A 20613-nucleotide genomic window follows, 5' to 3' on the forward strand; every position below is an offset into this window, starting at 1 on the left:
CTTATTTATAAACATCAAACATACCAAATCAAGTGTTCAATATTGAACTATGTTTAATTGTCACAATGTTAGCATGTATGAAACAGTACGTAATAGGGCAGCAGTGTGGAGTAGTGGTTAGGGCTCTGGATTCTTGACCGGAGGGTTGTGGGTTCAATCCCAGGTGGGGGACACTGCTGCTGTACCCTTGAGCAAGGTACTTTACCTAGATTGCTCCAGTAAAAACCCAACTGTATAAATGGGTACTTGTATGTAAAAAATAATGTGATATCTTGTAACAATTGTAAGTCACCCTGGATAAGGGCGTCTGCTAAGAAATAAATAATAAGAAAGTTTTCTCCTCACCTACTTTCATTTTATTTTGCATACATCTTAACATCCAACACGACACTATTTTAAATCATAAACGAACAGGTTTAATCACCAATCCTACCAGGATTCCCCAACTCTGCGATCACAGAAATGATTACAGAATTCACAATTCACAACAGACATTTGCAGAAATTGTCTCGCAGAGGAAACCATTTTTTTATTATTATTATTTTTAAATCAGAAATCCAGGCATGTTGATTTTATTATTATTATTTATTATTATTTATTTCTTAGCAGACGCCCTTATCCAGGGCGACTTACAATCGTAAGCAAATACATTTCAAGTGTTACAATACAAGTAATACAATAAGAGCAAGAAATACAATAACTTTTGTTTAAGCAAAGTACAAGTGTGACAAACCACAATTCAATAATACAGCAGATAATAGTGATAGTTACATCAGGATATGATTAAATAGTGATAGTTACATCAGGATATGATTAAATACAAAGTACTACAGGTTAAGCACTTGGCAGATTACAGTATTCTGAAGTACAGGATTAAATGCAGTAAAATAGGGGCAGATAAGAGCAAAATAAAGCACATTTACATGAAGGGTGATAGTGTCCCAGGATACAAACAGAGGAGTTCTACAGGTGCTCTTTGAAGAGGTGAGTCTTAAGGAGGCGCCGGAATGTGGTCAGGGACTGGGCAGTCCTGACATCTGTAGGAAGGTCATTCCACCACTGCGGAGCAAGGGTGGAGAAGGAGCGGTCTCTGGAGGCAGGGGAGCGTAGCGGAGGTAGAGCTAGTCTTCTAGTGCAGGCGGAGCGGAGAGGTCGAGTGGGGGTGTAGGGAGAGATGAGGGTCTGGAGGTAGCTGGGTGCAGACTGGTCAAGGCAGCTGTAGTTTATTTTGGTGCCCGCAGCAGCACCCAGACAGCTTCTATCTAAACTACAGGATGAATCGCGCACGCAGAATATAACTGCACGTGTCTGTGCTGAATAGTACCCCGAAACCTTCCATGAAGACGTGCCTCATACCAGCCTCCAGGGATAATTAAGACAATAGCGATGCCTGTTGAAATGAGGGAGGATGCAATCTGAATTACTGGCACCTCAAATATAAACGCAAAGGATTATCATTGTTAAAATAATAAATCTAAACTTTGGAACCCTTCTGGGTCCTCTGAGTGCATGGGCCCGAGCACAGCTGCACCCGCTGCACCCGCTGTTGCTCCTCCACTGCTAACTGCATGACATGGGCTCTATAAATGGAGCTGGAATCTCTTGTGATTCCACTCTGCCTTCCTACATTCGAAACAGGCCTATCCAGACCTCCGCTGCTAACTGGTGATGCTTCCCTTGCCACTGCGTAGCTCACCTGTTGCCGTGGAAACTGTTCCCATGGAAAACTTGCACTGATCACATCTTTTGAACCTGCTCCCCCACCTCCCCGCCCCCTTGAACCTTTTATCACATAAGGAGGGATGCATTTGCAAACAATATTGTCCAGTAATGGTTTTTAAAAAGGGAGCGCAGAAGTGGTTTCTTTCGTCTCTTTGTTTTCCCTGTCGAACTCCCCAGTCACTTCCCTGCTGTCTGCTGTGGTGAGAGGGCTTTCTCTCTCAACTGGATCTGGGGGCTGCTAACAGCTGGCTGCTCCATTATCGAAAGGCTTGACACCTCACATCGGGAGCCCATTATAATCCCAGTGCGTTGCCCTGGAGAAACCCTGGCTAGCAGAACCATTAGCAAACCACAGAGTTACAACAAATATATCGGTACTGATGTGGGTCCGTGGTACTGCAGTTCATACCAGCAGTGTGATCACTGGTGATGGAAGTCCAGGCAGCCTTGTGACATCATTGCCCCTCAGTAAACAACCATGGCATTGCTATCGCAGTGCCCCTGTCTGTCTGCATTGCTATTGCAGTGCCCCTGTGTGTCTGCATTGCTATCGCAGTGCCCCTGTCTGTCTGCATTGCTATCGCAGTGCCCCTGTGTGTCTGCATTGCTATCGCAGTGCCCCTGTCTGTCTGCATTGCTATTGCAGTGCCCCTGTCTGTCTTTCTGTCTGCATTGCCATTCTCTCTGTCTGTCAGCCTCTCCACTGAAGAGCTCTTGGTTAGAGAGTTGTGGAGTGTGTTGATGGACTCATTCCTGACAGTATCCCCGGAGCACGCTGGATTAGCACACAGACTTGGCAGAACGAGCTGGCAAGCAAGCTGAACAATGACCACGCCACGACTGTATAAAAACGTTCTTTATATCTAGTCTACATAGGGTTAATGAAATGTCAAATACATCAAACTTCAAAACTGGCGTATTCTGTCTTTTTGAAATACACGTGCTGTCCTCTGCATTGTGGGTCTGTTCAGTGGAACTTCACGGATGTGATTTTAAACTTTTCACCCAGAATGTCTGACAGATTTTGGGAGAGTTCCAAAGTCTGGGAGCAACAAAACAGAACCTTTTAAAATCTACAGTTTTTTTTTTTGTAAAGTGAAAAAGAGGAGTTCTAAAGAAATGATTCCTTGCGATCCTCAGTGGCTCTGTACAGCAATGTGAACTCTAGGGTGGATACACACAGGATCACACTGGCTATACCACGCTAGGGTGGATACAGACAGGATCACACTGGCTATACCATGCTAGGGTGGATACACACAGGATTGCACTGGCTATACCATGCTAGGGTGGATACAGACAGGATCACACTGGCTATACCACGCTAGGGTGGATACACACAGGATCACACTGGCTATACCACGCTAGGGTGGATACACACAGGATTGCACTGGCTGTACCACGCTAGGGTGGATACACACAGGATTGCACTGGCTATACCACGCTAGGGTGGATACACACAGGATCACACTGGCTATACCACGCTAGGGTGGATACACACAGGATTGCACTGGCTGTACCACGCTAGGGTGGATACACACAGGATTGCACTGGCTATACCACGCTAGGGTGGATACACACAGGATTGCACTGGCTGTACCACGCTAGGGTGGATACACACAGGATTGCACTGGCTGTACCACGCTAGGGTGGATACACACAGGATTGCACTGGCTATACCACGCTAGGGTGGATACACACAGGATCACACTGGCTATACCACGCTAGGGTGGATACACACAGGATTGCATTGGCTGTTGCCCTTGCTGGTAGCGCTGTGGTCTGCTGATGGTTCTGCTGAAACACTGGGATTATAATTGGATCCCAATAGAATGATCTGAATGAGGGTTTAAGTGCTATTAATTGATGCTGATGGAAGTCCTGTAACGCATTGATTTTTCCTTTGCTCTCTTCTGTGTGTAAAGTGTCTCCCTGTTTATATAATCTATCGAGCAGGGCTCTAAATGAACTCTATTAATGCTGGCTGGTGTGTTCACCTCTAATCAGCATCGCTAAGTGCAGTACCAGCACAGAGGAGTGGGCTTCGTGAAGGATCTCGTTTGTGATTTGTAGAGTGACGGTATTAAGATCATGGTATCCAGGGGATACCGTCAGGAATAGAGTCCATCAACACATTCCAGTGGGGATCAGTGCAGACAGATAGACAGACAGACAGACAGACAGGCAGACAGGCAGGGGCACTGTAACGTCAGTGCAGACAGACAGAAAGACAGATAGACAGGCAGACAGACAGGCAGGGGCACTGTAACGTCAGTGCAGACAGACAGACAGACAGACAGACAGGCAGGGGCACTGTAACGTCAGTGCAGACAGACAGACAGACAGACAGACAGGCAGGGGCACTGTAACGTCAGTGCAGACAGACAGACAGACAGACAGACAGGCAGGGGCACTGTAACGTCAGTGCAGACAGACAGACAGATAGACAGGCAGACAGACAGACAGGCAGGGGCACTGTTACGTCAGTGCAGACAGAAAGACAGATAGACAGGCAGACAGACAGGCAGGGGCACTGTAACGTCAGTGCAGACAGACAGACAGACAGACAGACAGACAGGGGCACTGTAACGTCAGTGCAGACAGACAGACAGACAGACAGGGGCACTGTAACGTCAGTGCAGACAGACAGACAGACAGACAGGGGCACTGTAACGTCAGTGCAGACAGACAGACAGGGGCACTGTAACGTCAGTGCAGACAGACAGACAGACAGACAGACAGACAGGGGCACTGTAACGTCAGTGCAGACAGACAGACAGACAGACAGGGGCACTGTAACGTCAGTGCAGACAGACAGACAGACAGACAGACAGGCAGGGGCACTGTTACGTCAGTGCAGACAGACAGACAGACAGACAGACAGACAGGCAGACAGACAGGCAGGGGCACTGTAACGTCAGTGCAGACAGACAGACAGACAGACAGACAGACAGGGGCACTGCAATAGCAATTGCAGCACCCCTCCCAGGACACAGTGAGGGGGTCCCGCAGACATCCAGGACACAGTGAGGGGTTCCCACTGACATCCTCCCAGGACACAGTGAGGGGGTCCCACAGACATCCAGGTCACAGTGAGGGGGTCCCACAGACATCCAGGACACAGTGAGGGGGTCCCACAGACATCCAGGACACAGTGAGGGGGTCCCACAGACATCTAGGACACAGTGAGGGGGTCCCGCAGACATCCAGGACACAGTGAGGTGGTCCCACAGACATCCAGGACACAGTGAGAGGGTCCCACAGACATCCAGGACACAGTGAGGGGGTCCCGCAGACATCCAGGACACAGTGAGGGGGTCCCGCAGACATCCAGGACACAGTGAGGGGTTCCCACTGACATCCTCCCAGGACACAGTGAGGGGGTCCCACAGACATCCAGGACACAGTGAGGGGGTCCCACAGACATCCAGGACACAGTGAGGGGGTCCCACAGACATCCTCCCAGGACACAGTGAGGGGGTCCCACAGACATCCAGGACACAGTGAGGGGGTCCCACAGACATCCTCCCAGGACACAGTGAGGGGGTCCCGCAGACATCCAGGACACAGTGAGGGGGTCCCACAGACATCCTCCCAGGACACAGTGAGGGGGTCCCACAGACATCCAGGACACAGTGAGGGGGTCCCACAGACATCCTCCCAGGACACAGTGAGGGGGTCCCACAGACATCCAGGACACAGTGAGGGGGTCCCACAGACATCCAGGACACAGTGAGGGGGTCCCACAGACATCCAGGACACAGTGAGAGGGTCCCGCAGACATCCAGGACACAGTGAGGGGGTCCCACAGACATCCAGGACACAGTGAGGGGGTCCCACAGACATCCAGGACACAGTGAGGGGGTCCCACAGACATCCAGGACACAGTGAGAGGGTCCCACAGACATCCAGGACACAGTGAGGGGGTCCCACAGACATCCAGGACACAGTGAGAGGGTCCCACAGACATCCAGGACACAGTGAGGGGGTCCCACAGACATCCAGGACACAGTGAGGGGGTCCCACAGACATCCAGGACACAGTGAGAGGGTCCCGCAGACATCCAGGACACAGTGAGGGGGTCCCACAGACATCCAGGACACAGTGAGGGGGTCCCACAGACATCCTCCCAGGACACAGTGAGGGGGTCCCACAGACATCCAGGACACAGTGAGGGGGTCCCACAGACATCCAGGACACAGTGAGGGGGTCCCACAGACATCCAGGACACAGTGAGGGGGTCCCACAGACATCCAGGACACAGTGAGGGGGTCCCACAGACATCCAGGACACAGTGAGGGGGTCCCACAGACATCCTCCCAGGACACAGTGAGGGGGTCCTGCAGACATCCAGGACACAGTGAGGGGGTCCCACAGACATCCAGGACACAGTGAGGGGGTCCCGCAGACATCCAGGACACAGTGAGAGGGTCCCGCAGACATCCAGGACACAGTGAGGGGGTCCCGCAGACATCCAGGACACAGTGAGGGGGTCCCGCAGACATCCAGGACACAGTGAGGGGTTCCCACTGACATCCAGGACACAGTGAGAGGGCCCCGCAGACATCCTCCCAGGACACAGTGAGCATGGATGCTAATGCTTTTTAAAGCACAGCAGATCAAATACAGAAAGATAAAAGCAGAGTGATTTGATTCAGCAAGATGAACTGACTGAAGTGCGTCTCAGAAGTGCATTGAAATGCTGCGTGTGTTTGTGAGGTTGTGGTGGACTGTCTGTGACAGCAGGGCGACAGACGTAACAGCCCTGCCCTGTCCCCAGGGGGAGCTCCTGCGCCATGCTCTTCCCTTTCCTCAATTAGGTTAGCCTGTTTACCTTCCTGGAAGATAATCTAATTGCTTCTGAAAAGGAGCAGCTATTCAGCAGCAAGAGGAACAACATGGAGAGAGAGAGAGAGACACAGAGAGAGAGACACAGAGAGAGAGAGAGGAAAGACTTCAAATCAAGTCCCCCTAGAATTCTTTCTTGCTCTAACAGATTCAGAGAGAGAGAGAGGTTTACTTACAGCTCAGCTCTTGGTAACAGTGTGGTAGACTATGCCATTACTGACCTGGACCACAACTCTGTTAATGCATTCAGTGTCAGACCACAAACCCCCTGTCAGACCACAACCAAATCACTGTGTTTATAAGAACACAGCAGCCCCACAGCACACAGACACAGACACAGATCTGTAACAACACACAGACACAGATCTATAACACACAGACACAGCCCCACAGCACACAGACACAGCCCTGTAACAACACACAGACACAGATCTGTAACACACAGACACAGCCCCACAGCACACAGACACAGACACAGCCCTGTAACAACACACAGACACAGATCTGTAACACACAGACACAGCCCCACAGCACACAGACACAGACACAGCCCTGTAACAACACACAGACACAGATCTATAACACACAGACACAGATCTATAACACACAGACACAGATCTATAACACACAGACACAGATCTGTAACACACAGACACAGCCCCACAGCACACAGACACAGACACAGCCCTGTAACAACACACAGACACAGATCTATAACACACAGACACAGATCTATAACACACAGACACAGATCTATAACACACAGACACAGATCTATAACACACACACAGATCTATAACACACAGACACAGCCCCACAGCACACAGACACAGCCCTGTAACAACACACAGACACAGCCCCACAACACACAGACACAGCCCCACAGCACACAGACACAGCCCCATAGACAAAGCTAATTTTTTTTAACACTCAAATGACAGTCCAAACACAGACATTTAATAATACAACAAATTCAAGAACATGAAAACGTTTGCAGTAACAGCTCTGTAATTAAGATTTTAGCAATTAGCCCTAGACTTACTAATAATAATAATAATAATAATAATAATAATAATAATAATAATAATAATAATAATAATAATAATGCTATTGCATAGCAGTTTGATCCATTCCTGGTTTTACTAGGAGTTTAACGAGACACACCGAGCTGGGCTAGTCAAGCTCATAGTAAACCCTGGACTGGCTGAGTCTTATTTCCACCCCTGTAATTATTATATTAGTATGTACACAGGAAGGTGCACAGTGAGCCTGTTTGTGTGAATGGAGAACACTGACGCCTCCAAAACGGTCCACACAGAAATGGCACTTGGTGCAGCCCCATCTGATTCTTGAGCACAGCAACTCCTGGGCCCTGTTTTAACACAAGCGGGGGATTAAAGAGGTTTTTTTTTTTCTTCATATTTTAATTTTAAGATGCTCCAGTCCATCGTCCTTACCAAGCAATTTCACAGACACTAGCCTCAGTCGTGTAATATTGCAAAAACATTTCGCAATATTACATTATTTTGTTCGCGCCGTGTTTATGCACGCGCTGGGGGTGAACCGTGCACTACAGGAGCGCGTGCGCGAGTCACGCGCGGAGGCAGACGCGCGGGAAGCACGAACAGAAGCGGCAGTGTTTTTCAAACGGAGAAAAGTAACGGGTATGGTTAAAATAAAAATAAAAACATGAAAAGAAAAAATGTATAAATAACATGTATGTTAAATTGTAGTTTGGAAGATGGAATGGAGGGAGAGCAGGGTGACATTCAAGCGAAAACAAATAACTATGAAAATCAAAGGAGACGTCTCGTTAGTGGGCCTGAGAAAGGAGCTGTCTGTCGGTTTTTGATCCGAACCTGAAGGGAACTGAAACTATAAGAGTAAAGACTTAACTATGACCGTGTGGTTAACCTCCCTCTTCCAAACCACTGCTTCGTTATTTTGTTTTTAGAATGGTATATTTCTTTCTATCTCGTTTGAACTGTAGTGTAACGTATGCATCCGAATATGAAGTCACTTATTGAATACGTTTTGTATAAAGTCGTTTAGAAATGCTGCATTTCTGGCGGTTTCCCATTATAGGCTACTCACTGTCTGAATGCAAGTTTGTATTTTTTTTTTCTTTGAAAAACATTAGCATGCTCCTCAGCTGCAAAGTGAGCTGAAACACGACCTCTGGGAAAATACTACGTGGCGAAATTATGAGAATAGATTTAATAACGAGCGTCCATTTCGTTTGTCACTTCAGCTGCATATGCCTCCCTGTTGTGTTCAATTAATTGAGTTTCTTACCCAGGCACCCTCTGAATATTACTGAATGTTTTTAATATTCAGTGTTACTCTGTGGTTCTGTTATCTTTGTTTTACTTCTTAAATAATCAATATAAAATATAAAATATTTTTTTAAGTTAGTGTTACATGGATGGATTAGTTATATGTATAAGCTAGCTGTGCAACTCCATTAAAGAGTCTGTTCTTCCCTATTGGCTCCTGTTAGACTGACAGTGCTGTAATTGAATCCAACTGAGCTCATAATAACTTCATCAAATTATGTGAGTGGAGTCCATAGGAAGGCCCTTTCTCGCTCCTAATAAGTCAGATTTGCTCTTCGCACTCTTGAAATGTCTGCAGCTTTAACCCTGGAAGTCCCTTTGTATTCCAATTGGACTTTGTACCATGACAGTCAGAGTCAACTAAATTATATCTCACCTCAAAAACTCCTACCTCACTCATTGGGAGAAAGAAACCACAACACAAAACAAACTGGAGTGCCATCGGGCCCTAAAAAGAGACTTTACCCTGGTCAGGGTGAAAGACACAAAGCAGAGGCAGATCCTGACCAAGTACAGGCTCAGTGACCACCACCTGGCCATCGAAACAGGACGGCACAGACAGTCCTGGCTGCCCAGAGGCAGGAGGCTGTGTGGTCACTGTGAACTGGGAGAAGTGGAGACAGAGATGCACTTTCTATTACACTGCAGTAAATACAGCCAAACAAGAAACACATTCTTTAAAATCCCCCACACACGAGCAGTCTAGAGAGAATGGCAGTCCTACTGGAGCAGGGACACACAGCCCCACTGGCTGCCCAGTATGTGTGTGCCTGTCACCGGGGCACACAGTGAACACTGCACAGGGGCACTGAGGGGGGAGGGGAGAGGTTAGTGTGTTTTATCTACCAGTGTTCGGCATTCAATTTGACATTACTGCCTTTATTTAATTATTCCTTTTCATTGATTAACTTTTATTGATGTTCCGAATGTTTCTGTTGCACTTTGTAACTGCTTTGGCAATATATTATCATGCCAATAAAACAACTTTGAATTTGAGAGAGAGAGAGACGAGAGAGAGTGGAGCACACTGCTCTAATTTCGAAACCCATTCACGCATTGATTAGTCAGTTCCTGTATAAAATATATGAAGGATTTGACAGTTCCTGTATAAAATAGAATTCATATTCCAGGTGTGGGTGTTTTTTAAAGCTTATTTATTAATTCTCATATTTCAGCGTCCCGCTTGTAGCAGTGAGACGTCACAATAGCGTCTTCTCCAGGCTCCCCACTGTTTAATCAGTAAAACAAAAAGAAACGACTTCATTGAATCCATCGTCATGAGCCCAGTGGCTCGTTACGTGTGGTAGAAACAGAAAACGCAATGGTTCTTGTTGGGTAACTCAAAAATAATCAATCTCTCACTGTCTCTCTCTGTCACTTTAGTCATCCTCATGTCTGTTAACAAACAAACAGCCCGTACAGGACACGCCTGTCTCACACTGGTGCCTCTCTCTCTCTCTTCCAGTTGCCATGGAGACTGCTCTGCTGTTCCTGTGCTCGCTGCTGGTGTATGTGGCCTGTAGGTATCGAGTGTGTTTGAGTCTCACAGTGAGCGTTACTGTAGAGACTCCGCGACACACGCACACACACACACACACAGGCACTCGGATCTGAACTCCCACCACAACAAGATAGGCGTGCCCGTCCCAGCGGGAATGCACCAGTAGAAGGAGTTCAATGGAAGCTTACTCTCGTAGGAGTCTTTCTTCAATCTTGAGTGCTCTTCAAACAGTCTGACCTTCGAACGTGATCAGTGTGAGAGTGATTGTGTGTCTGTCAGTGCGAGAGTGATCGTGCGTGTCTGTCAGTGCGAGAGTGATCGTGCGTGTCTGTCAGTGTGAGTGATCGTGTGTCTCTATCAGTGTGAGAGTGATCGTATGTCTCAGTGTGAGAGTTCGTGTGTATCAGTGTGAGAATGATCGTGTGTCTGTCAGTGTGAGAGTGATTGTGTGTCTGTCAGTGCGAGAGTCATCCTGCGTGTCTGTCAGTGCGAGAGTCATAGTGCGTGTCTGTCAGTGTGAGTGATCGTGTGTCTCTATCAGTGTGAGAGTGATCGTATGTCTCAGTGTGAGAGTTCGTGTGTATCAGTGTGAGAATGATCGTGTGTCTGTCAGTGTGAGAGTGATTGTGTGTCTGTCAGTGCGAGAGTCATCCTGCGTGTCTGTCAGTGCGAGAGTCATAGTGCGTGTCTGTCAGTGTGAGTGATCGTGTGTCTCTATCAGTGTGAGAGTGATCGTATGTCTCAGTGTGAGAGTTCGTGTGTATCAGTGTGAGAATGATCGTGTGTCTGTCAGTGTGAGAGTGATCGTGTGTCTGTGTGTGATCATGTGTCAGTTTGTGTGTCTCTTGAGTGTGAGATCGTGTGTCAGTTTGTGTGTCTGTTTGATCGTGTGTGTGTGATCGTGTGTCAGTGTCTCTGAGTCTGTGATTGTGTGTCTGTTTGTGTGTCTGTGTGTGATTGTGTGTCTCTGTTTGAGTCTGTGATCGGTGCTTTTATATAATTCTTACAGAGTCAAAAAAGTCCCCACAAACCCAACAAAACATACCTTACAAGGAAATAGACCATAAAGTTTAGACATATATTATGATCATATTAATATTTTTAACAGAAAACATTTACACGGGCCCCAGCTTTTGTTTTTGTGTTGATCCCTGTGCCCCTCGTGAGTTTGTGTGTCCCTGTGTGTGTCTGTTTGAGTCTGTGTCAGTGTGTGTATGCCTGTCTGTGTGTCCCTGTGTGTGTCTGTTTGAGTCTGTGTCAGTGTGTGTATGCCTGTCTGTGTGTCCCTGTGTGTGTCTGTTTGAGTCTGTGTCAGTGTGTGTATGCCTGTCTGTGTGTCCCTGTGTGTGTCTGTTTGAGTCTGTGTCAGTGTGTGTATGCCTGTCTGTGTGTCCCTGTGTGTGTCTGTTTGAGTCTGTGTCAGTGTGTGTATGCCTGTCTGTGTGTCCCTGTGTGTGTCTGTTTGAGCCTGTGTCAGTGTGTGTATGCCTGTCTGTGTGTCCCTGTGTGTGTCTGTTTGAGTCTGTGTCAGTGTGTGTATGCCTGTCTGTGTGTCCCTGTGTGTGTCTGTTTGAGTCTGTGTCAGTGTGTGTATGCCTGTCTGTGTGTCCCTGTGTGTGTCTGTTTGAGTCTGTGTCAGTGTGTGTATGCCTGTCTGTGTGTCCCTGTGTGTGTCTGTTTGAGTCTGTGTCAGTGTGTGTATGCCTGTCTGTGTGTCCCTGTGTGTGTCTGTTTGAGTCTGTGTCAGTGTGTGTATGCCTGTCTGTGTGTCCCTGTGTGTGTCTGTTTGAGTCTGTGTCAGTGTGTGTATGCCTGTCTGTGTGTCCCTGTGTGTGTCTGTTTGAGTCTGTGTCAGTGTGTGTATGCCTGTCTGTGTGTCCCTGTGTGTGTCTGTTTGAGTCTGTGTCAGTGTGTGTATGCCTGTCTGTGTGTCCCTGTGTGTGTCTGTTTGAGTCTGTGTCAGTGTGTGTATGCCTGTCTGTGTGTCCCTGTGTGTGTCTGTTTGAGTCTGTGTCAGTGTGTGTATGCCTGTCTGTGTGTCCCTGTGTGTGTCTGTTTGAGTCTGTGTCAGTGTGTGTATGCCTGTCTGTGTGTCCCTGTGTGTGTCTGTTTGAGTCTGTGTCAGTGTGTGTATGCCTGTCTGTGTGTCCCTGTGTGTGTCTGTTTGAGTCTGTGTCAGTGTGTGTATGCCTGTCTGTGTGTCCCTGTGTGTGTCTGTTTGAGTCTGTGTCAGTGTGTGTATGCCTGTCTGTGTGTCCCTGTGTGTGTCTGTTTGAGTCTGTGTCAGTGTGTGTATGCCTGTCTGTGTGTCCCTGTGTGTGTCTGTTTGAGTCTGTGTCAGTGTGTGTATGCCTGTCTGTGTGTCCCTGTGTGTGTCTGTTTGAGTCTGTGTCAGTGTGTGTATGCCTGTCTGTGTGTCCCTGTGTGTGTCTGTTTGAGTCTGTGTCAGTGTGTGTATGCCTGTCTGTGTGTCCCTGTGTGTGTCTGTTTGAGTCTGTGTCAGTGTGTGTATGCCTGTCTGTGTGTCCCTGTGTGTGTCTGTTTGAGTCTGTGTCAGTGTGTGTATGCCTGTCTGTGTGTCCCTGTGTGTGTCTGTTTGAGTCTGTGTCAGTGTGTGTATGCCTGTCTGTGTGTCCCTGTGTGTGTCTGTTTGAGTCTGTGTCAGTGTGTGTATGCCTGTCTGTGTCTCTTTGTGCATCCGTCCGTCTGTCTGTGACTAACCAGCTGTTTTTGTTTGTATTATTTCAGCCGAAGATATCAGCAACGTCAACGGTAAGTCACACCTCACCACATTATTATTATTATTATTATTATTATTATTATTATTATTATTATTATTATTATTATTAACTTTTTTTTGTTTCTGTGCAGATAAAGATAAGGATAAAGAACTGGACCCCTTCAACTACGGTACAGTTTGACTGTCTTCACTCACTCTCTCTGCTCCCCTGTATCTCTGCATTGTCTCTTCACTCTCTCTGCTCCCCTGTATCTCTACACTGTCTCGTCTCTCTTTCTCTCCTCCCCTGTATCTCTACACTGTCTCGTCTCTCTTTCTCTCCTCCCCTGTATCTCTGCACTCTCTCTTCACCCTGTCTCTCTGCTCCCCTGTATCTCTGCTCTGTCTCCTCACCCTGTCTCGCTGCTCCCCTGTATCTCTACACTGTCTCGTCTCTCTCTCTCTCCTCCCCTGTATCTCTACACTGTCTCGTCTCTCTTTCTCTCCTCCCCTGTATCTCTGCACTCTCTCTTCACCCTGTCTCTCTGCTCCCCTGTATCTCTGCTCTGTCTCCTCACCCTGTCTCTCTGCTCCCCTGTATCTCTGCACTCTCTCTTCACCCTGTCTCTCTGCTCCCCTGTATCTCTGCTCTGTCTCTTCACCCTGTCTCTCTGCTCCCCTGTATCTCTGCTCTGTCTCTTCACCCTGTCTCTCTGCTCCCCTGTATCTCTGCTCTGTCTCTTCACCCTGTCTCTCTGCTCCCCTGTATCTCTGCTCTGTCTCTTCACCCTGTCTCGCTGCTCCCCTGTATCTCTGCACTCTCTCTTCACCCTGTCTCGCTGCTCCCCTGTATCTCTGCACTCTCTCTTCACCCTGTCTCGCTGCTCCCCTGTATCTCTGCACTCTCTCTTCACCCTGTCTCTCTGCTCCCCTGTATCTCTACTCTGTCTCTTCACCCTGTCTCTGCTCCCCTCTATCTCTGCTGTCTCTTCTCTGTCTCTGCTCTCCCGTATCTCTGCTCTGTCTCTTCACCCTGTCTCTCTGCTCCCCTGTATCTCTACTCTGTCTCTTCACCCTGTCTCGCTGCTCCCCTGTATCTCTACACTGTCTCGTCTCTCTTTCTCTCCTCCCCTGTATCTCTGCACTCTCTCTTCACCCTGTCTCTCTGCTCCCCTGTATCTCTGCTCTGTCTCTTCACCCTGTCTCTCTGCTCCCCTGTATCTCTGCTCTGTCTCTTCACCCTGTCTCTCTGCTCCCCTGTATCTCTACTCTGTCTCTTCACCCTGTCTCGCTGCTCCCCTGTATCTCTACACTGTCTCGTCTCTCTTTCTCTCCTCCCCTGTATCTCTGCACTCTCTCTTCACCCTGTCTCTCTGCTCCCCTGTATCTCTGCTCTGTCTCTTCACCCTGTCTCTCTGCTCCCCTGTATCTCTGCTCTGTCTCTTCACCCTGTCTCTCTGCTCCCCTGTATCTCTACTCTGTCTCTTCACCCTGTCTCGCTGCTCCCCTGTATCTCTACACTGTCTCGTCTCTCTTTCTCTCCTCCCCTGTATCTCTGCACTCTCTCTTCACCCTGTCTCTCTGCTCCCCTGTATCTCTGCTCTGTCTCTTCACCCTGTCTCTCTGCTCCCCTGTATCTCTACACTGTCTCGTCTCTCTCTCTCTCTCCTCCCCTGTATCTCTGCACTGTCTCGTCTCTCTCTCTCTCTCCTCCCCTGTATCTCTGCACTGTCTCGTCTCTCTCTCTGCTCTGCCGTGTCTCTGCTCTGTCTCTTCACGCTCTGCTGTCTCTCCCTCAGACTACAAGACCCTACGAATCGGGGGGCTGGTGTTCGCTGTGGTCCTCTTCACTCTGGGGATCCTCCTCATCGTGAGTAAGTCACTGCCGCTCTCTCTGTCAAAGATGTCTTTACTGTTCTCTAAGTTGGGGTGTATGTGTGCAGAATTCACAAGTGGGCTTGATCAGAACAAAAACTGAAGCAACAGCACATGTTTTTACACAACGTGCACTGTGACCCTGGCCCCTCCTGGTTGTCCCACCCTTTCCTGGTTGGACCCTTTCCTGATAAGGCCCTGCTCTTCTGGGATTTGTCCCTGCCTGTTCAAGAGTCTTGACCTGGCACACCGCAGTCTTTAGTACTGTCCTCTCTTTTTCCACTGTTTATCTCCTGACCTGGCACACCGCAGTCTTTAGTACTGTCCTCTCTTTTTCCACTGCTTATCTCCTGACCTGGCACACCGCAGTCTTTAGTACTGTCCTCTCTTTTTCCACTGCTTATCTCCTGACCTGGCACACCGCAGTCTTTAGTACTGTCCTCTCTTTTTCCACTGTTTATCTCCTGACCTGGCACACCGCAGTCTTTAGTACTGTCCTCTCTTTTTCCACTGCTTATCTCGTTATTTTTGCTTTACTGCACTCGTTTGCACAGTCAGTCAGCGCTGTACTTTTCCAGAAGTGTGCTGTGATTTTTTTTTTCCTGTGCTTCTACCAAATGCTGTGCTGTGCAGCCGAAAAACAAAAACAATTGAATTAGTGCTTCTGTTATTATTTATTTCAGGCAGAAGATGCCGCTGCAGCTTCAACCAGAAGCCCAGGTAATTCATTGGATGAATAAAACTGAATTCTTGTTGTTGTTGTTGTTAATATTGTTGTTCTTCTTCTAACCCCCTCTCTCCCGGTCTATCCAGGGTCCCAGGAGAGGAGGAAGCTCAAGCAGAGAACCTCATCACTTCCAAAGGTAAATACTGCAACACTGCAGGAGACCCAGACAAGTCCTTTATTAACCAGGGCTATTGAAACCCATTTACACACAATGTAAACTTAGAACAAACAAGACAAAGTAGGCAAGCGTTTTGGCTGGTGCCTCGATCAGAGCAGTACTTTATAGCTAACATAGTTACATCTGTATCCATAGATAAGCAGGAAAGACCTTATCAGGATAGTTATTACAGTATATTGCTATATATTACTTTTTAGACTGTAACTATAGTTTAATAGAGATGTGTTGACTTATACCCTTCCTCTCTCTCTCTCTCTCTCTCTCTCTCTCTCTCTCTCTCTCCTCTCCTCTCTCTCTCTCTCTCTCTCTCTCTCTCTCTCTCTCTCTCTCTCTCTCTCTCTCTTTCTCCTGCAGTGTCAGCCACTGCTGAAACACCCAAAGTGGAGAACTGAGAGATCAGGTAATTCCGATCTACAGAGCTGCTTATCCAGTCGTATGTCCAGTGACCCTGTGCTTATCCAGTCGTATGTCCAGTGACCCTGTGCTTATCCAGTCGTATGTCCAGTGACCCTGTGCTTATCCAGTCGTATGTTCACTGACTCTCTCTCTTGGTGTGTGTTTGCTCTCGTCTCCAGTGGCAGGCTGACCGCTGACCAGGCCCCTGAACCTGGCTGCCTGGCCGCTGACTGACCGCTGCGATGAGATCCTGTCTGAGGAGAGTGAGAGGAGCCAGTTTCACAGCGAGCAGCACTGACAGCCGCTGGCTCTGTACTGTATATAAACCTGCAGTGTCCTGTACCGTCACACTGTCCCTGTGCTCTGTACTATATATAAACCTGTAGTGTCCTGTACCGTCACACTGTCCCTGTGCTTTGTACTGTATATAAACCTGCAGTGTCCTGTACCGTCACACTGTCCCTGTGCTCTGTACTGTATATAAACCTGCAGTGTCCTGTACCGTCACACTGTCCCTGTGCTCTGTACTGTATCCTGTCTTCAGTAGCTGTTGGCCGGTGTAGCGTTGTTACCTGTCCTGTATTGCCGGGGGAATGTATTTTTTTATTTTAAATCTAGAAATAAATATCATTTTTAATAAGTGCCGATGCAGCTCTGTATTTACCCTGTGGGTTGTGGTTGTGCTTGCTTGCTCACAGGGTGAAATCCCTGCGGACTGCCCGGACTGGTTAACTGGGTGTTAATAACCCGTGCTCGTGTTGGTGTTGTATCCGCTGTGCGATTCTTTCAAACGAAGCGCCGCCGTGCTAATCACAAGACCCACGATCAGATTCAGCTTCACGCTACAATATATATATATACCCTGTGTGCTGTCTGCTGCATCGATTATTAATGCAGTCACTTATTCTGTTGCTGCAGTGAGTTTACTTGTTCTGTGTGAGAGTGTGTGCCCGTGAGTGTATCGATGTGTGTGTCTGCGGGAGTGCATATAGTTCACATTTACAATCTCATACAGATTATTAAACTGAGGTGAATATAACGTCTATGGATTCTGTAATAATTAATAATAATAATGCTGTCAATGTGCTGCCGTATTGAAAGACTTGTATATGTTTGTGTTGTTATCACAGACAATAAAAATTGAAACAGCTCTCATCAGGTGTGTGTCTGGGTTTATTTGGGGCACTAAACGAGAGCTGGGGGGGGGTGGGTCCCTGTGAGTATTTGCTCCCCGCGGATGCAGCTGCAGTCTCTTATTTCATGAACAGTTACCTGGTAATTAAGCACTTGATCATGTATCGTCCAGTGAAGTATTACCTTTTCTTTAACCTCGGCACTGCTTCTGTGTTATTGGTCACTCCCCACACAGGCTCTTTGCACAAGCCTCTCGGTGGGGGACAGTGTTTGCTGCTCTCTCTTCAGCTGAGCACAGCCAAGCTCAGTTCCATACAGACAGAGTTAAGAAAGCAGTAACACGACTGAGTGTTTAAACACAGTCCAGGGCAGCAGTGTGCAGTAGTGGTTAGGGCTCTGGACTCTTGACCGGAGGGTCATGGGTTCAATCCCAGGTGGGGGACACTGCTGTTGTACCCTTGAGCAAGGTACTTTACCTAGATTGCTGCAGTAAAAACCCAACTGTATAAATGGGTAATTGTATGTAAAAATAATGTGATATCTGTATAATGTGATATCTTGTAACAATTGTAAGTCGCCCTGGTTAAGGATGACTGCTAAGAAATAAATAATAAAAATAATAATATCTGCACGCCTCGGGGTGAAGCCCAGTTAAACAGCTTTGAACCCTCTGGACTGCGTTACTGCAATTTTAAGAGTTGCGCGCAGTGTATCGCTGTACTGCGGTGCGGCAGGCTGGCTCTAGGTGTTTGATACGCACAGTACGGTTTGTGAACACACCTCAGGGTTTATGTGCAGTACAGGATTTCTATTCAAAGTGCCCTTATCACCGGGAGTGCCACTGTTTTGATCACAGGCTGGGTTTTTCGGTTCGGAGGGTCGAAGGTACCTGTAGCTGGCTGATATTCAACCTGCGCGCTGGAATAAAGGTGCAGTGCGGTGGGAAGGTCCTGGGTTGGGTTTATGACTGCTCTTCATAGTCTCTCAGGGTGATTACTGAGCTGCACAGAGGACCTTTCCACACCTGAACAGCTCCCTGGACTCCCAGACAGACACAGACACGCAGGTAGGTCTTTCAGACGATCCCTTTTCTTTGGAGCTGTGCACAAGGGAACGTAATGCAGATAGTAAATGCAGCCAGTTTATTTTCCTTGCTGTCTCCCTGTTCTAAAAAGAAAAGCTACTACGGTGTAGGTTTTAACAGGAGGAACTTGTTTCCTTGGTTGTGTGGTTGTGAGTCATTTGAAGAGATGGAGCCGGGTTTACAGTCCTGTGAGTTTAGTGTTGAGAGGGCTGGGAGCAGGAGAGTTTCTTATCCCCACATGATTGCACAGCACGGGGTGGAAGTGGCAATGGAATCCCTCTTCACTTCTCTGTCTCTGGAATGAACCTGCAGACTCCTGAAGCAAAGTCCTAAAGCACGAGGACTTACCATCCTTTAAAAAGCTGACCGCAGTACATCTGCATGGTCATTTTGCAGTTCGCCCCTTGCTTTTCCCACGGTTATATTATTCATTTAGTATAGTCTAATTTTCCATGTAGTTTAATATGCTTTTCTATACCTCTCTGTGCTTTACAATGCTTCCCTATGCTTTACCAGACCTCTGTGTGCTTTACAATGCTTTACAATGCTTTACCATACCTCTCTGTGCTTTACAATGCTTCCCTATGCTTTACCAGACCTCTCTGTGCTTTACAATGCTTCCCTATGCTTTACCAGAACTCTCTGTGCTTTACCAGACCTCTCTGTGCTTTACAATGCTTCCCTATGCTTTACCAGACCTCTCTGTGCTTTACAATGCTTCCCTATGCTTTACCACACCTCTCTGTGCTTTACAATGCTTCCCTATGCTTTAACATACCTCTCTGTGCTTTACAATGCTTCCCTATGCTTTACCACACCTCTCTGTGCTTTACAATGCTTCCCTATGCTTTACCAGACCTCTCTGTGCTTTACAATGCTTCCCTATGCTTTACCATGCTTCCACTGTGCTTTATTACACTTTGCTGTGCTTTAACTGTGGGGAAGCTTTCACAGGGAAGTACTGACACAGGTAACTTCAGGGACAATGGTGTTGCACTGCAGACAGACTGAGCAGAGCTTTGAAACTATACAGACAGGGTGAAGTCGAGTTGTTTAAACTACACAGAAAGGGTGAACGAGAAACAAATCACGGTAACTAATCCAATGAATCAGAATGTGAGAGCGATGCTGTTAAAGCTCTGTTTCTTTTTCCTCTAGTTTAAATACTCCTGCTTTAACTCTGATCTGCACTTTGACTGTCTCCGAGGAAGGCTGTTGTACATGAGAGCTGGATGTTTGATGGGTGCAGCTGATTGTGTTTTATGATTTTTATCACCCTGGACTGCTGCCCTCAAGGCCAGATAAACAGGTTTCAATGTCAACAGCTCTTCCCTGGATGAAAAATTTACGAGGCAATGAATAAATGAAGGAGAGTGCTCCCTCTCATGGACAACAGCCATCACTAATTCAGAAACATGTATTTGTGATGGATGTCCCAGCTTGTCTCCTCTCCCCTCTCCCCCTACCTGCCCTGACTCACATTCCTCTGCACTGATAAGCTCTGAAGAAACCCAGATCCCTGGTGCTGAGCTCTCCAAGCAGAATCTCTTCAGATTCTCAAGCAGAGCCCCCCCTCCAAGACTGCAGCCCTCCTCCCCTCCTCCTCCTGAGTGTGTAACACTGCAGCCCCCTCCCCTCCTCCTCCTGAGTGTGTAACACTGCAGCCCCTCCCCTCCTCGAGTGTGTAACACTGCAGCCCCCTCCCCTCCTCCTGAGTGTGTAACACTGCAGCCCCCCTCCCCTCCTCCTCCTGAGTGTGTCAGACTGCAGCCCCCTCCCCTCCTCCTGAGTGTGTAACACTGCAGCCCCCTCCCCTCCTCCTGAGTGTGTAACACTGCAGCCCCCTCCCCTCCTCCTCCTGAGTGTGTAACACTGCAGCCCCCTCCCCTCCTCCTCCTGAGTGTGTAACACTGCAGCCCCCTCCCCTCCTCCTCCTGAGTGTGTAACACTGCAGCCCCCTCCCCTCCTCCTCCTGAGTGTGTAACACTGCAGCCCCCTCCCCTCCTCCTCCTGAGTGTGTAACACTGCAGCCCCCTCCCCTCCTCCTGAGTGTGTAACACTGCAGCCCCCTCCCCTCCTCCTGAGTGTGTAAC

The 20613-nt window shown here is 48.1% G+C and overlaps 1 protein-coding gene across 1 annotated transcript in view; it reads left to right on the forward strand.

Annotated features, from left to right (window-relative positions):
* The first annotated feature begins 8098 nt into the window (after nucleotides 1–8098).
* LOC131708046 (uncharacterized) overlaps nucleotides 8099–20613 on the forward strand; it is a 31336-nt gene continuing 18821 nt past the window's right edge. Inside the window, exons 1-7 of the mRNA XM_059009958.1 lie at nucleotides 8099–8234; nucleotides 10372–10425; nucleotides 13156–13179; nucleotides 13279–13317; nucleotides 14926–15000; nucleotides 15685–15721; nucleotides 15815–15864. Coding sequence (XP_058865941.1) covers nucleotides 8114–8234; nucleotides 10372–10425; nucleotides 13156–13179; nucleotides 13279–13317; nucleotides 14926–15000; nucleotides 15685–15721; nucleotides 15815–15864 — 400 coding nt within the window. The 5' untranslated portion in view covers nucleotides 8099–8113. The remainder of the gene's footprint in view (nucleotides 8235–10371; nucleotides 10426–13155; nucleotides 13180–13278; nucleotides 13318–14925; nucleotides 15001–15684; nucleotides 15722–15814; nucleotides 15865–20613) is intronic.

This window comes from Acipenser ruthenus, chromosome 40 (assembly GCF_902713425.1).
Source record: "Acipenser ruthenus chromosome 40, fAciRut3.2 maternal haplotype, whole genome shotgun sequence".
In the NCBI taxonomy this organism is placed as follows: Eukaryota; Metazoa; Chordata; class Actinopteri; order Acipenseriformes; family Acipenseridae; genus Acipenser; species Acipenser ruthenus.